The sequence below is a fragment of the Aotus nancymaae genome, unplaced genomic scaffold (genome assembly GCF_030222135.1).
Source record: "Aotus nancymaae isolate 86718 unplaced genomic scaffold, 86718_ANA_hifiasm-v0.15.2.pri h1tg000015l_1, whole genome shotgun sequence".
NCBI lineage: Eukaryota > Metazoa > Chordata > Mammalia > Primates > Aotidae > Aotus > Aotus nancymaae.
In genome coordinates, this window is record NW_026988427.1 from 10,565,872 (window position 1) to 10,582,872 (window position 17,001).

The 17,001-nt window shown below is 43.2% G+C and overlaps 1 protein-coding gene across 5 annotated transcripts in view; it reads left to right on the forward strand.

Moving 5' to 3' along the window:
- The first annotated feature begins 270 nt into the window (after window positions 1–270).
- The window catches only part of CNOT6 (CCR4-NOT transcription complex subunit 6), an 88,554-nt gene continuing 71,823 nt past the window's right edge, over window positions 271–17,001 (forward strand). The window contains exon 1 of one of the 5 annotated variants that reach the window (XM_021676302.2): window positions 271–285. Coding sequence is in view for 1 of the 5 variants with exons in the window: in XM_064376628.1 (XP_064232698.1) it covers window positions 8,414–8,483 (70 nt within the window). In the remaining 4 variants the exon portion in view is untranslated. Of the gene's footprint in view, window positions 286–454; window positions 573–7,452; window positions 8,484–9,729; window positions 10,405–10,721; window positions 11,139–17,001 lie in introns of those variants that run through there. The other 4 variants (XM_021676301.2, XM_064376628.1, XM_064376631.1 and 1 more) reach the window with 4 other exon arrangements.

A 17,001-nucleotide genomic window follows, 5' to 3' on the forward strand; every position in this document is an offset into this window, starting at 1 on the left:
CGTCAGCGCGCCGGGCCGAGCCACCGCTCCCCAGCGCGGGGGTGAGGAGGCGGGGCCTGGGCAACGGCCTGCCGGGAGCGACCCCTGCGCCGAACGCTGGATGGTTGCGCCCGGAGACGGCGGCCAATGAACGGCCGGGATGTTGGAGCGGAGGCGGCGGTCGGGGCGCTCGCTGGCTGAGAGACGGCAGCCACCGCCATGATGCTTGTTTGCTTTCAATGAAAGCGAGGGGGGCGCGGAGGAGGAGGCGTCGGCGTCGGTGGCGGCGGCGTCGGCGGCGCGGAGGTGAAGGCGGCGGCAAAGGCGGCGGCGGGCGCAGCGAGGAGGGCGAGGCCGGGGTCCGAGAGGGCGCGAGGGCGTAGTGGCCGCCCGTCGGGGCGGCTGAGGCGGGCGGCTGAAGTAGTGGCTCTCGGAGGGGGAACAAAGAGCGGCGGCTAAGGCGGCAGAGGAGCGGCGGCGACGGCGCTGCAGCAACTGGCGGGACTGGTATGGTGGTTCCACAGGGCAGACCGCGCTGCACTCACAGGGAGGAGGCGGCGGCAGCGGCGGAGGAAGGCGGCGCACCCCGAGAGGTGAGCGCTGAGCGAGGCAGGCTCGAGGCCCGGCTGGGGCGCCGTTCTCCGCTCCGGCCGCGCACGGATCCCCCATCGGCTGGGCTCCCGGGCCCCAGAGCCCCAGAGCGGGCCGGGCTCGGTCGCGGGCAACTTTAGTTTCTTGCGCGGCGGTCCCGCTGCCCCGCAAGCTGGCGGCTGTTGGGGGGGTGCCCCTTGGACGTGCCGCGATCCCGCCCCGCCCCGGGCCGAGTCCAGGGGCTGGGGGCGTTGATTGGCGGCGGCGGCGGCGGCGCGCGTGGGGAGGGGGCCGGCGCTGGGCTCCCGGATCCCAGCTGATCCCGGCTGCTGTCGCCAGAGGAGGCGAGTCCATGTCCCGGGACTGGTGGCCGAGATGGGTGGCAACTTTTGAGGAGCGCTCTGTGGATGGCGCGCTGCGTGGTGTGGAACTGGGCACTTCGTAGCGGCAATTACTGTCAAGCGAGAAACCAACTGTTTATCCCCTCCCCCAAAATGTTTTTGAAATTCAGTTTAACGCAGATTTTGTGGGGAGAGGACAGGGTGGATTACAGGTTAAAGAATTAAGCACTTAGCATGCAATGAAGAGATTTATGGTATTGCTAAGGATTCGGAGATTGTCCTGGTTTCTTGAAGCATTTTCTCTGGTAACCCAAATTACATCCCTCCTTTTTTCCCAACACTAATCGTTATTTTCTTTGGAAACTTTTCCGTAACTCTTTACCTCCTTCACCTTCCTTGAAGAGCTTGCTAACAACACCTGTAGCCTTACTTCTGTTTTTAACCGTTATTGCCATTGGCAACATTGTGAATGGTCATCTCGCTTGACCTTCTTGGATTTGTTGTTACTGTGTTAAGCTGATGTGTTTTAGATAATCTGCTTGAATTTGAGTTCCATACTTACCTGTTTTCCAGGTGGATTGTCTCATTGTTAGTTCTGAATCTCCTTGCCTACTTGTATCTGGGAATTTAACTTTTTTTTTTTTTTGGGAATTTAACTTTGACGAGGAAGAGAGTGAATATGAATAACTGAAAAATAAAGTAGTGTGTAGTAGCAGTTTGTATTTTTTACAGTATACTAGAATTTACCATTCCAGAACAGATTTGTAGGCTGTAGGAGTGGACATGGGCGGTTGATCAAAACAGTTTAAAGGCTTTTTTGGGGAATTGCTGTTAACACATTTATCACAGTCTTTATTAAATGTATTTATTGTTTTTGAGACAGGATCTCACTGTGTCGCCCAGGCTGGAGTGCAGCGGAACAGTTCTCGGCTCACTGCAACCTTGGCCTTCTGGGTTCAAGCGATCCTTCTGCCTCACCCTCCTGACTAGCTGGGACTACAGGCAGATACCACCACGGCTAATTTTTAAATTTTTTTGTAGAGACAAGGTCTTGCTTTGTTGCCCAGGCTGGTCTCCCAGCTCCGGGGCTCGAGCAGTCTTCCCTCCTTGGCCTCCCAAAGTGCTGCAATTACAGGCATGAGCCAACATGCCCGGCCATCACAGTCTTTAGAATGTGATGACTTTTAGAGTAAAATTTAGAATAAAAATTGCTTAATATCTTTAGATCTGTGATCTCTTCCAGGTGTTTTGTTTTAAATACTTGAACAGCTGCTGGTGAGAAAACAGACCTTTCTAGGTGGAGGTGACTTGCCCACGTTATGTAGCTATAAGGGAAAGGACCGTGTTTGTGTGCATGTGAGAGCACGTGAGAGTGTGACCTAATTGCCAGAGGTTTGTTCTTTTGGGAGGGTAGGGGTCGTTTTAATGGTTAGAAGTTATTTAATGTAGTTGACTCTGGTCACTTCTCAGTAGGTGAACAAGATGCTTAATGAAATGGTCAAAAAAGATTGTTTTTCCTATATGTAAGCAAAAAAAAAAAAAAAAAGATTATGTGATGGCCAGTCTGTAATCCCAGCACTTTGGGAGACTGAGGAAGGATGGCTTGAACACAGGAGTTTGAGACCAGCAAGACCCTGTCTCAAAAAAATATGAAATAAAATATGTAAAGACTGTGATAACTGTCACAACATAGTGTGACCATGTCTTGATCAGTTTTAAAAATGGTGACAAGCGAGACCAAAGATTTTCTCTGAAAGTCAATCATTAGATAATTTCCAAAGTGTCTTGATAGTGGTGGTGTAGCTCAAGAGGCTCCTTTTGAATACCTCTTCAATTTGTAGGTATTTTCAGGTTTCTTAAATCTTGTTGGCAAATAGTCTCAGCTACTCGGGAGGCTGAGGCAGGAGAATTGCTTGAACCCGGGAGGCGGAGGTTGCGGTGAGCCGAGATTGTGCCATTGCACTCCAGCCTGGGTAAGAAGAGCGAAACTCTGTCTCAAAAAAAAAAAAAAAAAAAAAAAAAAGTAAAACTACAATTATTGGGAAATTTCAAACTGTTTTCTTTTGAGCAGACATAAGGTTGGTTTATAGAACTTGGTCCTATGTACAAATATATAAAGGCATTGTAGGAATGCCCACTGTAGCTGTAGTTTAAAAGTATACGTTTTATGCCAGGCATGGTGACCCACCCCTGTAATCCCAGAACTTTGGGAAGCTGAGACGGTTGGATTTCCTGAGGTTAGGAGTTTGAGACCAGCCTGCCGAATATGGTGAAACCCCATCTCTACTAAAAATACAAAATCAGCCAGGTGTGGTAGTGCATGCCTGTAATCCCAGCTATTCCCTAGGCTGAGGCAGGAGAATTGCTTGAATCCAGGAGGTGGAGATTGAAGTGTGAGCCAAGATCGCACCACTGCACTCCAACCTTGGCGACAGAGTGAAACTCCGTCTCAAAAAAAATTATGCATTTTGGTTAATGCTTATACATTTCAGTACCTGTATTTGCCTTCTTATATTCTTCAAAGCATAAACCTTTTTCATAGTACAATAGAAAAGGATTATATAGGTAAGGCATAGTGTAATAAATGGTTAAGGCAGCTCACAGCTGTATTCTTTGGGACATTAGGGGTGAGGGATCAATATGTTCAGCGTATTTAGAACCCATTCCCATATGCAAAGTCCACTGGTTTGAGAAGTTCTGCTTTAAAGCTTTTATCACTTTGGAATAGTCTTAATAGGTTCAGCTAAAAATGTATGTTTTACTGGGATAGCCAAAGACTTGGAGTTGTAGATATCTTTGGCCCACTACTCAAAGTAGTCATTTTACAACAAAGTATGATTAATAGGCTGGGCACGGTGGTTCATGCCTGTAATCCCAGCACTTTGGGAGGCTGAGGGTGGGTGGATCACCTGAGGTCGGGAGTTGGAGACCAGCCTGACCAACATGGAGAAACCCTGTCTCTACTGAAAATGGAAAATTAGCTGAGCATGGTGGCGCATACCTGTAATCCCAGTTAGGAGGTTGAGGCAGGAGAATTACTTGAACCCAGGAGGCAGATGTTGCGGTGAGATCATGCCATTGCACTCCAGCCTAGGCAACAAGAGAGAAATTCCATCTAAAAAAAAAAGAAATGCTGAATAAACTGTAAACATACTGTATGCATAGCTGGGGTGCATTAGAGTACAGTGGAATGTACCATATTTTGGTACTTGAATGAGTAATTAGCGAGAAGGGGGATTAGTTGATCCAAAATGGAGACTCATTTAGGCTTTCACTCTACCCTTCTCTGGTCTTTACCCCTCCTTCATCCATTTATATTTTCTTGGTAACTTAAGTTACACATTAAGGGAGGTACTGGCCACAGTGTCTAACACTGAGAATTCAAAGAGAAATGATACTCCAATTTTGTCTTCTAGTCATATATAGGCTTAATAAGTGCACGGAGTGCTGCAGAAGACAATAATGATTAAACTTGTGGAGGGTGTGGAGGCAGTTTACGGAAAATAACCCCGACTAGGAATTTGCCTCACTGGGGAGAGAGAGTCATTTCGAACAGAAGAAACTGTGAGTGCACCGAGGTGTCAAGTGTTAGGGGAAGGCTAGTGATAAGGCGTGTTACTGGAACAGTGGGAATGACTTGAGGTGAGCCTGCAAAGGTGTGTCTTGTCTAGATTTTGAAGGACCATGCTTGCTCAGCTAAAAATGAAGTTTATACCTGTATTTTATAGCAGAAGAGAGAGCCAGAATATTTTCAGCAGGGGAGCAAGGTGATTTAGAGATCACTTTGGCATCTCTGTGGAGAATAGAGTGGAGGCCCTACAAGTAAAAATCGTATTTGAGAAGTATGGAGTTAATGACTTTGAATGTTTTTTTTTTCTTTTTCTTTTTCTTTTTTTTGAGATGGAGTATCACTCTGTCACCCAGGCTGGAGTACAGTGGCATGATCTCGGCTCACTGCAACCTCCACTTCCTGGTTTCAAGTGATTCTCCTGCCTCAGCCTCCTGAGTAGCTGGGATTACAGATGCCTGCCACCACAGCCAGCTAATTTTTTGGTGTTTTTAGTAGAGAGGGTTTCACCATTGGCCAGGCTGGTTTCGAACTTCTGACCTCAAGTGATCTGTCCGCTTTGGCCTCCCAAAGTGCTGGAATTATAGGTGTGAGCCACCATACCTGGCCTGAATCTATTTTTAACTTGGATATGGTGTCTCCTGAGTCTGTGGTCCTTTTTGTAGTAGGCTTGAGGGCTATGGCCAGTTGCTCTATAATACAAGGTCATTTAAATTCAAAATGTCAGTACGTTTCGGAATAGGTTAAGAGCAGTCAAAAGTATGAAAGTCATAAAATGGTACACATGAAGGTTCAGGTATGGAGAACACTTGTCTTTTGAGTTAGGCTTAGGCAGACTATAGAACTTAAGCTGGAAAATTCAATCCAGTGCCTACCTGAAATCAAAGCCACCAGACTTAAAAAGTTATCAGTATCCTGATTGTTTGCTAGGGTATGGGCTGTAAACATTTTGTGAAATTTTGGGGGAAGGCAGTCTTCTCTCTAGTAAATTATTGGAATTGAAACAGAGTAGCTTAAGGTCTCCTCATTCAGCTGTTAATTTATACAGTCAGTTCTGCTGTAAAGCAACATAACAGGTTCCTAAAAATCACTACTTTGCAAGATCGTATAGTAGAAATGATGGACAAATGGGATTGGGGTACACATGCTAAAGCGTTGTCAGTAACACATTTAAAAAAGGAACCTGGGCCGGGCGCGGTGGCTCAAGCCTGTAATCCCAGCACTTTGGGAGGCCGAGGCGGGTGGATCACGAGGTCAAGAGATCAAGACCATCCTGGTCAACATGGTGAAACCCCGTCTCTACTAAAAATACAAAAAATCAGCTGGGCATGGTGGCGCGTGCCTGTAATCCCAGCTACTCAGGAGGCTGAGGCAGGAGAATTGCCTGAACCCAGGAGACGGAGGTTGCGGTGAGCCGAGATCGTGCCATTGCACTCCAGCCTGGGTAACAAGAGTGGAACTCCGTCTCAAAAAGAAAAAAAAAAAGGAACCTGGACTGGGTGTGGTGGCTCACGCCTGTAATCCCAGCACTTTGTGAGACCGAGGTGGGCAGATCACGAGGTCTTGAGATTGAGACCATCCTGGCCAACATGGTAAAACCCCTTCTACCCTGTCTTTAAAAAAAAAAAAGAAAAGAAAAAAAGTCTGGGCATGGTGGCTCACGCCTGTAATCCCAGCACTTTGGGAGGCCAAGGCAGGCGGATCACCTGAGGTCGGGAGTTTGAGACCAGCCTGACCAACGTGGAGAAACCCTGTCTTTAAAAAAAAAAAAAAAAAAAAAACCTCTACTAAAAACTACAAAAATTAGCTGGGCATGGTGGCTCGTGCCTGTAACCCAGCTACTTGGGAGGGTGAGGTAGGAGAATTACTTGAACCAGGACTCGAGAGGCCGAAGTTACAGTGAGCCAAAGCCGAGATCATGCCACTGCACTCCAGCCTGGGCTACAGAGTGAGAGACTCCATCTCAAAAAAAAAAAAGAAAGAAAGAAAGGAACCTGGTAAAAATGATAGAATAGTTTTACACATGTTGAATAGTTAAGGAATATGTAGATACTGTAATAAATGTGGCATTTTGCCTTTTATTTTTTTATTTTTATTTTTTTTTAAAGATGGGTTTTCACCATGATGGCCAGGCTGGTCTTGAACTTCTGACCTGAGGTGATCCACCCACCTCAGCCTCCCAAAGTGCTAGGATTACAGGCGTGAGCCAGTGCACCTGGCTTGCCTTTTATTTTTATTTATTTATTTTTTCTGAGAGTATTCCAGATAAGCATTTTGCCTTGAAGAGACCTGGTTTGCTTGTGGAAAGGGAAGTCAGAAAGGTTGCACCTTATCAGTTACTATGAAGTGGTAGAAGGAGAATTATTACCTCTAATCTGATGGAAAGTGGTAACACCAGAAACGAACGGGTATGGCTCTTAACACAGAGTGAACTGACTTAGCTGGTAGGTGTTTGAAGTGTGTTTCATGTATTTCTACAAAGTTCAGTTTGGCTGGATGCAAGTTTTTTGCCTTCATCTAGTGTTTACATGACAAAATAGCACATAAATAAACAGGAAGTATGCATTGTGCTCAAATTCTCTAATTTGTATATCAATCACGTTGGAACAAATTCTCCTTTCCTTTTCCTTTCTTAGCATGGTCTCACTGTGTCACCCAGGCTGGAGTAATCATGGCTTGCAGCAGCCTTGACCTTTCAGGCTTACGTGAGCCTCCTGAGTAGCTGGTATCACAGGTGCGTATCATCACACCTGGCTGATTTTTCTGATTTTTAGTAGAGATGAGGTCTCTCTATGTTGCCCTGTTTGGTCTCACACTCCTGGGCTCAAGCAGTCCTCCCGCCTTGGCCTCCCAATGTGCCGGGATTATAAGAGCCACTGCACCTGGCCAAATTCATGTTTTCAAAACAAGTGTTACAGATGATTATACTTGTTTAGTACTGTTTTTAAATAGTACTAAAACTCAGTTTCAGAAATACTTGTTGAACAACCTGTGTGTCAGGTACCATGCTGCCTTTGTGGGGCTGACAGTCTTTTGTACCAAATAGGTTTATAATGTTGTGGAAAAAGACAAATGAACCAATACAGCACTGATCAGGTTATACAATAATAAGGAATGCACAAAGCATTTTGGGTATGCTAAGGAAGGAGAAACTTACTCTGCTTGGAAAACCCACAGAGTCATCTCAGAGGTCTTTAAGCTGGGTTTTAAAGGATGAATAGAGATTTGTCAGGTTGAGTAGGATAAGGAGAAGGAACAGCATGTTGGGAACAACTTGGGCTGTGGAGCAAAGGACACAGGAATGAGAGGGACAGGAAGAGTGGTCAGAAACAGCTTGTAAATGGTTGTAGGCTTTTTCATTAAGTGTTGGGATTTCCTCCTGTATATGACCGAAATCCAGTGAGTTTAGGTGGATGGGGTGAGCAAATGGTGCATGTAACGTACTTTTTCAGGAGGCACATAATGAAAATGTGGAAGCTGGATTAAAGGAGTCACAGTTCATTTACGTCCTGTGAGAGCTCAAGTACATCAGCTTAGGGGATAGAAAAGCATAGGATACCAGAATTAGGGACAGACAAGCCATGAGCTATAAAAATAGGGAAGAACGAGTATGATTCAGAAGTTGTTTAGCTTGGAGAACTGTTGGTACAGTTCAACTTGGGAAATAGAACAGATTTGGACAAGGAAAGTAGAATAGTTTGAATTTTGATCCTGTTAAATTTGACATACCTCTTGATATTTAGGTGGATATGTCTAACAGGTATCTGGACCAGAGTGTGGTTGGGGGTTTGATAGATTTGGTCATTGTATAGTTGGCATTGGAAGTTAGGGGATTACTCAGGAAGAGTGTGTGAACAAATGCTTTTTACCTTTTTAGCAGAGATAAGATCCCCATTTGAGAATTGGTTGAGAATTATGGACTCTGCTGAAGAGGATGAAAGTATGCACATACACAAGTGTGAAACTTAACTCATGGACCACAAGAGGAGAGGACCAAGGGAACCGTAAGGAACAACTAACATTTTGTTCTGGACAGGATTAAAATGGTTAAAGAGATAAGCGCAGAACAGGAGAGAGTAATGTTACAGATGCCAAGAGAGGTCATAGTGCCAAGAAACGGAGTTTTTAGTGGTGATCATTGTGCCCAGGTTTAGAGTGGGATGAGGAGATCTGGAAATGGGTTGATAGGATTTGGCAGGTGGGGGAATGAAAGCAGGGAAAATTTTGATGGGACCAGGGGATATGTAAGTCAGACTGTAGATTGGGCTGAGGAGCCAATGAGAGGTTAAGATGAAGGTTATAGACTACTATTTGGAAAAATTTAACTAGAAGAGAAGGAAAGAAGGGTAGTAGTTTAAAGAGGAGAAAGGGTTGAGAGAAGGTAGGCACCTGTGTTAGTCACCAGCTTTGTTTCCTTAAGTCCAAAACTTAGCAAATAAATTTCTGACATATATTGCATGTATGTTTTTCAAATGTTCCCCTGATCTATTAGTTGAAATGATTGTATTTTTATTTGGTCACACAACATTGTTTTGCCTGTGGAATTTTATGTGATTTCAAAAACAATAAAAGAATTCTTCCTCATTAGAGGTAGAGATTATCTGCTGTAAAATTATATTAAAATCTTTTTTTTTTTTTTTTTGAGATGGAGTCTTGCACTTTCACACAGGCTGGAATGCAATGGTGCAATCTCGTGTCACTGCAACCTCTGCCTCCCAGGTTCATGCAATTCTCCTGCCTCAGCCTCCCGAGTAAGTGGGATTACAGGCACATACCACCACAACCAGTTAATTTTTTTTTTGTATTTTTAGTTGAAACGGGGTTTCATTATGTCGGTCAGACTGGTCTTGAACTCCGGACCTTGTGATCAGCCCGCCTCAGCCTCCCAAAGTGCTGGGATTACAGGCGTGAATCACTGTGCCCAGCTAATATTACAGTCTTCAGCCTTTAGTTACTAAACGAAGATTTGCTTTCATATGCCCTGTGCTAGGTTTGCACTTGGGTTGTGCTTCATTGCCCAAACTTTGATTAAATATTTGATGCAGTTTTAAGTGTAAAATAGTAGGAAAGAGAATCATTAGACATGGTCATTTTCTTTCCAAGTTATTACTGCAAACACGTAGAGACTTAATAAAACAAATTATCCAGTGGCTCCATATATACAAAACAGAGTATTACTGGTGATTCTTTAGGTACATAGATGAGGTCTCTCTACGTTGCCCTGTTGAGTGGTTAAATATAGTTTTACTAGGCAGATTTCGATTATAGGGAGATAGATGTATTAGTAGTCTTCTAATTAAAGACTAAACAGAGATGAAGATATGACTTGACTAAATTAAATCAAAAATTTTATTGCACTCAGCATTTTGGGAGGCAAAGTTTTTTCTTCTGTAAGATTGTGTATTGTTGTTAAGTAAACACTTCAGCATCATAAAACAACGTTTGATGAAGCAGACTTCCTTTGTTAATGTAAAACTACAACAATGAAAACTGTAGTTTATTTGAGACTAAAGAATTGTCATTTGGTTTTTAGTTTTATGGAAACTACAGAAACTCAAAGATTTAGGGGTTTGTAACCACTGAAGAAAATAGTACTGAATGTTAGTGGTGCAGCGGGCTCTGCCTCTTTACATGGTTGTATCTCATTTAATCCTCACATCAAAATTGTGATGTGTAGCTATCACATCTACACATCTTTAATCCTTTAAGCATTAAAGATGATTATAAGCCTATCATTTCAAGCTGGGACTTGATACAGCTCTGACTCCAGTTTGTATTCTTTTTTTTTTTTGAGGTGGAGTTTTCACTCTTGTCTCTTGTTGTCCAGGCTGGAGTGCGCTGGTGTGATATCGGCTCACTGCAACCTCTGCCTCCTGAGTTCAAGCAGTTCTCCAGCCTCAGCCTCCCGAGTAACTGGTATTACAGGTGTGTGCCACCACGCTAGGCTAATTTTTTTGTATTTTTAGTAGAGATGGGGTTTCGCCATGTTGGCCAGGCTGGTCTCAAACTCCTGACCTCAAGTGGTCTACCTGCCTCAGCCTCCCAAAATGCTAGGATTACAGGCATGAGCCACCATGCCCGACTCGTTTGTATTCTTACTGACACTGTGCCCTACTTCCTTTTTCCTCTTAACAGACTCCCAGGGAATTATGACTTGGAATGGTCCTTTGAGGTTAATTTGATAATATAGGAAGACCCAATTATTGCCCCAAATTTATAACCACTTATACTAGTAGTTGATCATGTTGACGTAATGGAGCTAAGCAACAGAATCTTTGTTAATATTTGTGATTCTCTTTTTGGTTATGGATCAAAAACCTCCTGAGAGTCCACATAAGGTTACTCTTCATGCTAGTCAAACATTCGGTTATAAAGCATTTCATTGTTTTGGAAAAGGCAGTCTGTTATACATCTGTAGTCAAAAAGCAGTGTGTAGTGTTGACATTTTCTGAAACATTATCAGTGGCCTTAGAGTAAGATTTTAGTATTGTTGAAAGCTTCTTGATGCTTTGTAAGGTCGACATTTTATGAATAATTTTCTTTCTTAGTTTTTTTTTTTTTCTTCTGGACGGGGTTTTACCGTGTTGGAAAGGATAGTCTTGATCTCCTGACCTCGTGATCCTCCCAGCTTGGCCTCCCAAAGTGCTGGGATTACAAGTGTGAGCCACTGCACCTGGCTTCTTTCTTAGTTTTAAGGGGAAAAGACTAGCGGTTCAAAACTGATTGCTAATACATTACAACTTCCCAAGTCATTGTTAGCAGCTAGAATAAATACTGAATGGCTCAAAAGACCAAAATTCCCAATAGATAGTAGTACTTAGAATATTATGATTCATTGTAAGGTGAGGGGCAGTAAATAGATTTTGGAAAGTCTGGCAAAAGTTAAGAAAAATGCAAAGATTCATGTTGGCATAAATGTTAGGGTACTGAAGCTATAAACGAAATGGCGGCTGCTGGTCTCTTGCTAAGAGAACAGATTTAGGACTGATGACTTCCCCACTCTTTACCTTTTTAATCTTGGTGAGATTTTTACAACACAAATCATAGTTTTGACTTAATACCTTACATATTAATATGCAGACTTTAAATAGAGATTTGCAAAACAGTGAGACAGTGTCACTCTTCTCACTAAATTTTACTTTGTTTTTAAAAATAGTTTTCATAAAAGTGTCATTTAACATGTGATAGGTTTATTACTGTTACTGAGTTCATAAATATTTTAAAAGTTCTCAGAGAGATCCAAGATGGCTGATGATTAGCAGCTCGGGCACGTACCTCCCAGTGAAAGCGCAAAGAACGAGAGGACGCCACACTTTCAGACGAATATTAGTTGCTCACGGACCACGAGATTCCCAGTGGAGGAGCTCCACGGGTCGCCAGGGCGACTCTTGTGGCCGGCGTGGCGGTTTTGCTGGTGCCTTAGCACGCCAGTTCTTGGTGCAGAGTCCGGAGATTCCCGGGCAGAAAAGCACCATCAATCTTAACACCGCTGTTTTGGCCGGCTCAGTGGATTGCTCAGATTTTGGCGCTGGGAATCAACAAGTTGGACGTCAGAGACCCAGTTAGAAAGTCGGTAATTATAAAGACGACAGATGGACAAATATATAATGAAGGGAAGAAACCAGCGTAAAAAGGTAGAGAATACTCAAAATCAGAATGCCTCTCCCTCTACAGGGGATTGCAATTCCTCATCAGTAACGGAACAAGGCTTAATAGATTACACGTGCGTTCCAATAACAGAAGCAGGTTTCAAAACGTGGGTGATAAGAAACTTCTGTGAATTAAAAGAACTTGTTCTAACCCAATGCAAAGAAACTAAGAACCTTGAAAAAAGTTTGACGAAATGTTAACGAGAATGGACAATTTAGAGAAGAATATAAGTGAATTGATGGAGCTGAAAAACACAACACGAGAACTTCGCGAAGCATGCACAAGTTTAAACAGTCGAATTGATCAAGCAGAAGGAAGGATATCAGAAGTCGAGGACCAGCTCAGTGAAATGAAACGAGAAGACAAGAATGCAGAAAAAAGGATGAAAAGGAATGAGCAAAGTCTCCAGGAAATATGGGACTATGTGAAAAGACCTAATTTACGTTTGATAGGTGTACCTGAATGTGATGAAGAGAATGAATCCAAGTTGGAAAATACTCTTCAGGATATCATTCAGGAAAATTTTCCCAACCTGGCAAGGCAGGGTAATATTCAACTCCAGGTAATACAGAGAACACCACAAAGATATTCTTCAAGAAGACCAACCCCAAGGCACATAATCGCCAGATTTATTAGGGTTGAAATGAAGGAGAAAATACTAAGGGCAGCTAGAGAGAAAGGTCAGGTTACCCATAAAGGGAAACCTATCAGACTTACAGCAGATCTCTCAGCAGAAACCCTACAAGCCAGAAAAGAGTGGGGACCAATATTTAACATCCTTAAAGAAAAGAACTTTCAACCCAGAATTTCCTATCCAGCCAAACTAAGCTTTATGTGCGAAGGAAAAATTAAATCTTTTGCGAACAAACAAGTACTTACAGAGTTCACCACCACCAGGCCTGCTTTACAAGAGCTTCTGAAAGAAGCACTATACATATAAAGGAACAACCAATATCAGCCTTTCCAAAAATATATCAAAAAGCAAAGAACTTTAACACAATAAAAAATTCACATCAACTAATGGGCAAAACAGCCAGCTAGCATCAAATGCTGGTATTAAACTTATATATATTTTAATTGGATAAAAAGCCAAAACCCATCGGTATGCTGCATCCGGGCCCATCTTACATGCAACAATACACAAAGACTCAGAGAGAAGGAGGAAGATTTACCAATTGAACAGAGAGTAAAAATAAACTAATAAACAAAAAGCAAGAGATGCAATTCTCACCTCTGATAAAGTAGACTTTAAAGCAACAAAGATCAAAAGAGGCGAGGAATGACATTACATAATGGCAAAAGGATCAATGCAACAAGAAGAGCTAACGATTCTATAGATAAACGAGATAGAAAATTAACAAGGACATTTAGGACTTGAACTCAGACTTGGAACAAGTAAACTTAATAAACATTTATAGAACTCTCCACTTCAAATACACAAAACATACATTACCACCTCACACCTATTCCAAAGGTGACTATATAATTGGAAGTAAATCACTCCTCAGTAATCGCATAGCATTTCATAGGTTTAAATTAAATATTGGTTGGCTGTTTGTTTGTTATCTTCTTCCCTTATTCCTTCCTGACTACATCATTAAGTATAATTATCAGTATAAAAGAGGTTTTCAATACCCATTACTAAATTGCATTCTAGCCTGGGCAAGAAAGCAATACTCCCATTCTCTCTCCCTCTTTCTTTTCCTTCTCCCTCCTCCCCATTCTCTGTCTCTCTTTCTCTTCCTTTTTTCTCCTTCCTATTCTCTCTCTCTCAAAAAAAAAAAAAAAAAAAAAAAAAAAAAAAAAAAAAAGTTCTCAGTTTTGATTTGATTCTTATTTATTCTTCTTATTATTTTATTTATTTATTTAGAGACGAAGTTTCGCTCTTCTTACCGAGGCTGGAGTGCAATGGTGCGGTGCGATCTCGGCTCACTGCAACCTCCGCCTCCTGGGTTCAAGCAATTTTCCTGCCTCAGCCTCCCGAGTAGCTGGGACTACAGGCGTCCGCCACCATGCCCAGCTAATTTTTTTGTATTTTTAGTAGAGACCAGGTTTCACCATGTTGACCAGGATGGTCTTGATCTCTTGACCTTGTGATCCACCCGCCTCAGCCTCCCAAAGTGCTGGGATTATAGGCGTGAGCCACCATGCCTGGCCTCTTATTTATTATTGATAGCTATAACTCACATCAGTGAAAGCTCTAAGGTACTAGTTAATTTTTTTTTTTTTTTTTGAGATGGAGTCTTGCTCTGTCACCAGGCTGGAGTGCAGTGGCATGATCTCAGCTCACTGCAGCCTCTGACTCCCAGGTTCAAGTGATTCTCCTGCCTCAGCCTCCTGAGTAGCTGGGATTACAGGCATGTGGCACCACGCCCAGCTAATTTTTGTGTTTTTAGTAGACACAGGGTTTCAACCATGTTGGAAAGGATGGTCTTGATCTGACCTTGTGATCCCGCGCCTTGGCCTCCCAAAGTGCTGGGATTACAGACGTGAGCCATATTGCCTGGCCAGTACTAGTTTGTGTGTGTGTGTGTGTGTGTGTGTGTGTGTGTGTGTGTGTGAGACGAAGTTTTGCTCTTGCTATTTTTTTTTTTTTTTTTTTTTGAGACAGAGTTTCGCTGTTGTTACCCAGGCTGGAGTGCAATAGCATGATCTCGGCTCACCGCAACCTCCGCCTCCTGGGTTCAGGCAGTTCTTCCTGCCTCAGCCTCCTGAGTAGCTGGGATTACAGGCATGTGCCACCATGCCCAGCTAATTTTTTGTATTTTTAGTAGAGATGGGGTTTCACCATGTTGACCAGGATGGTCTCGATCCCTTGACCTCGTGATCCACCCACCTCGGCCTCCCAAACTGCTGGGATTACAGGCGTGAGCCACCGCGCCCGGCCTTGCTCTTGCTCTTCTTGCCGAGGCTGGAGTGCAGTGGCACAATCTCGGCTCACTGCAACCTCTGCCTCCCGGATTCAAGAGATTCTCCTGCCTCAACCTCTCGAGTAGCTGGGATTACAGGCATGTACCACCATACCCAGCTAAGGGTTTCTCCATGTTGTTCAGGCTGGTCTTGAACTCCCAACCTCAGGTGATCCACCTGCCTCAGCCTCCCAAAGTACTGGGATTGCAGACATGAGCCACTGTGCCCGGCCTGGTAATAGTTAATTTTTTTTTTTTTTTTTGAGACGGAGTTTCGCTCTTGTTACCCAGGCTGGAGTGCAATGGCGCTATTTTGGCTCACCGCAACCTCTGCCTCCTGGGTTCAGGCAATTCTCCTGCCTCAGCCTACCGAGTGGCTGGGACTATTGGCGTGCTCCACCATGCCCAGCTAATTTTTTGTATTTTTAGTAGAGACGGGGTTTCACCATGTTGACCAGGATGGTCTCGATCTCTTGACCTCGTGATCCACCCGCCTCGGCCTCCCAAAGTGCTGGGATTACAGGCGTGAGCCACTGCGCCCGGCGGTACTAGTTAATTTTTAAGGGTGCGAAAGCGTTCTGAGATGGTAGTGTTTTGAGATCTGCTAAGTGTATTGTGGAGGGTTTGGGACTATAGAGTATAGATGAGGAGGTTAACTTGGGAAAAATAATCATCTGAGAAATAAACGAGGGGCTCAAGATCCCAGCCGCGTAATATCTGGATAATGAACAGAAGATCTTAGTTTTGTAAATGATAGAATTCTTGAGAATGAGGCTGTAGTAGAATAGAAAGACTTTAGCTTTGCAGTTAGATTGTCCCTGGTTCAAATCCCAGCTCTACAACTCAGTTACTAGGAGTGTGCAATCTTGGGCAAATTATATAAACTCTAGGTCTCAGTTTCCTCTTCTATAGAATGAAGGTAGAATCAGCCTCGTGGGTTGCTATGAGAATTAAGGTCATACAGGTAAATTATTGTATAGTAGTTGAAAGCACAAACTTCAGTCAGACTTGGGTTAAAATAACAGTTGTGCCCTTTACTATCCCTGTGACCTCAGGAAAGTTACTTATTCTCCAGATATTCTTTCTTTATGTAAGGATTATAATAGTGTCTGCTTACAAGAGTACCGAGGGTTAAATGAGATAAAGCATGTTAAGTGCTGGATAGACCTGGTGGGTAATGAGTGCTCACAGAATAGTTGGCTGCTGTATGCCTACTGCAGTACATGGCAGATCGGTACACAACACACATTTGCCATTACAACTCTGTTTGATGTTTGCTCTTATCTTGCTATAGCATGTCACAAGATAGAGTTTATATAGTTTAACCTTGAAGTTTGTCCCCTTGCTTATCTCAGGCTATCCCAGAACCAGTAGTATTAGTTTCCTTGGATATGGAAGTCTTTTCTGTCTGTTTTCTCTAGATTTTGCCTTTTAGATAATAATTTTTCTTATTCCTAGTAAGATAGGCTCTGCTTTTAAGACTTCTTTTGTACTCTTACAAAATGTTTGCTTTTATACTATCATGGCTTCTGCATTTGAATTCATATAGGCATTACCTGAATATTTGCTAAGCTCTGGAGTTATAAGAATACTTAGAATATAAGTGCAAGGAGCCTGTATTATAGAAGGTGAGATGAAAAAATATTAAGGCAGGGTTAATGAATACCACAGTAGACCTTTTCAAGGTTTAACATAGCTCACAGCTGGAAACAGTAAACTTCTGTGGCAGTGATATGGAAGAAGGTTGTGATGGACCTTTTGAAGTTGAATGTCTGAGTTGGCGTTTGAAAGATGACTAGGGGCCTTTTAATGTCTGGGGCATTTCAGGCAGAAGCAATAGCATTGCTAAGGCATGAAGGTTTGTGAGGGGTAAGTGGGAATTAGGGAGATCCAAGATGATACTAGGGAGGTGTAAAGAGATCAAGTCAAATTCAACTTACTTGTTTTGTAAATGAGCCTGGGT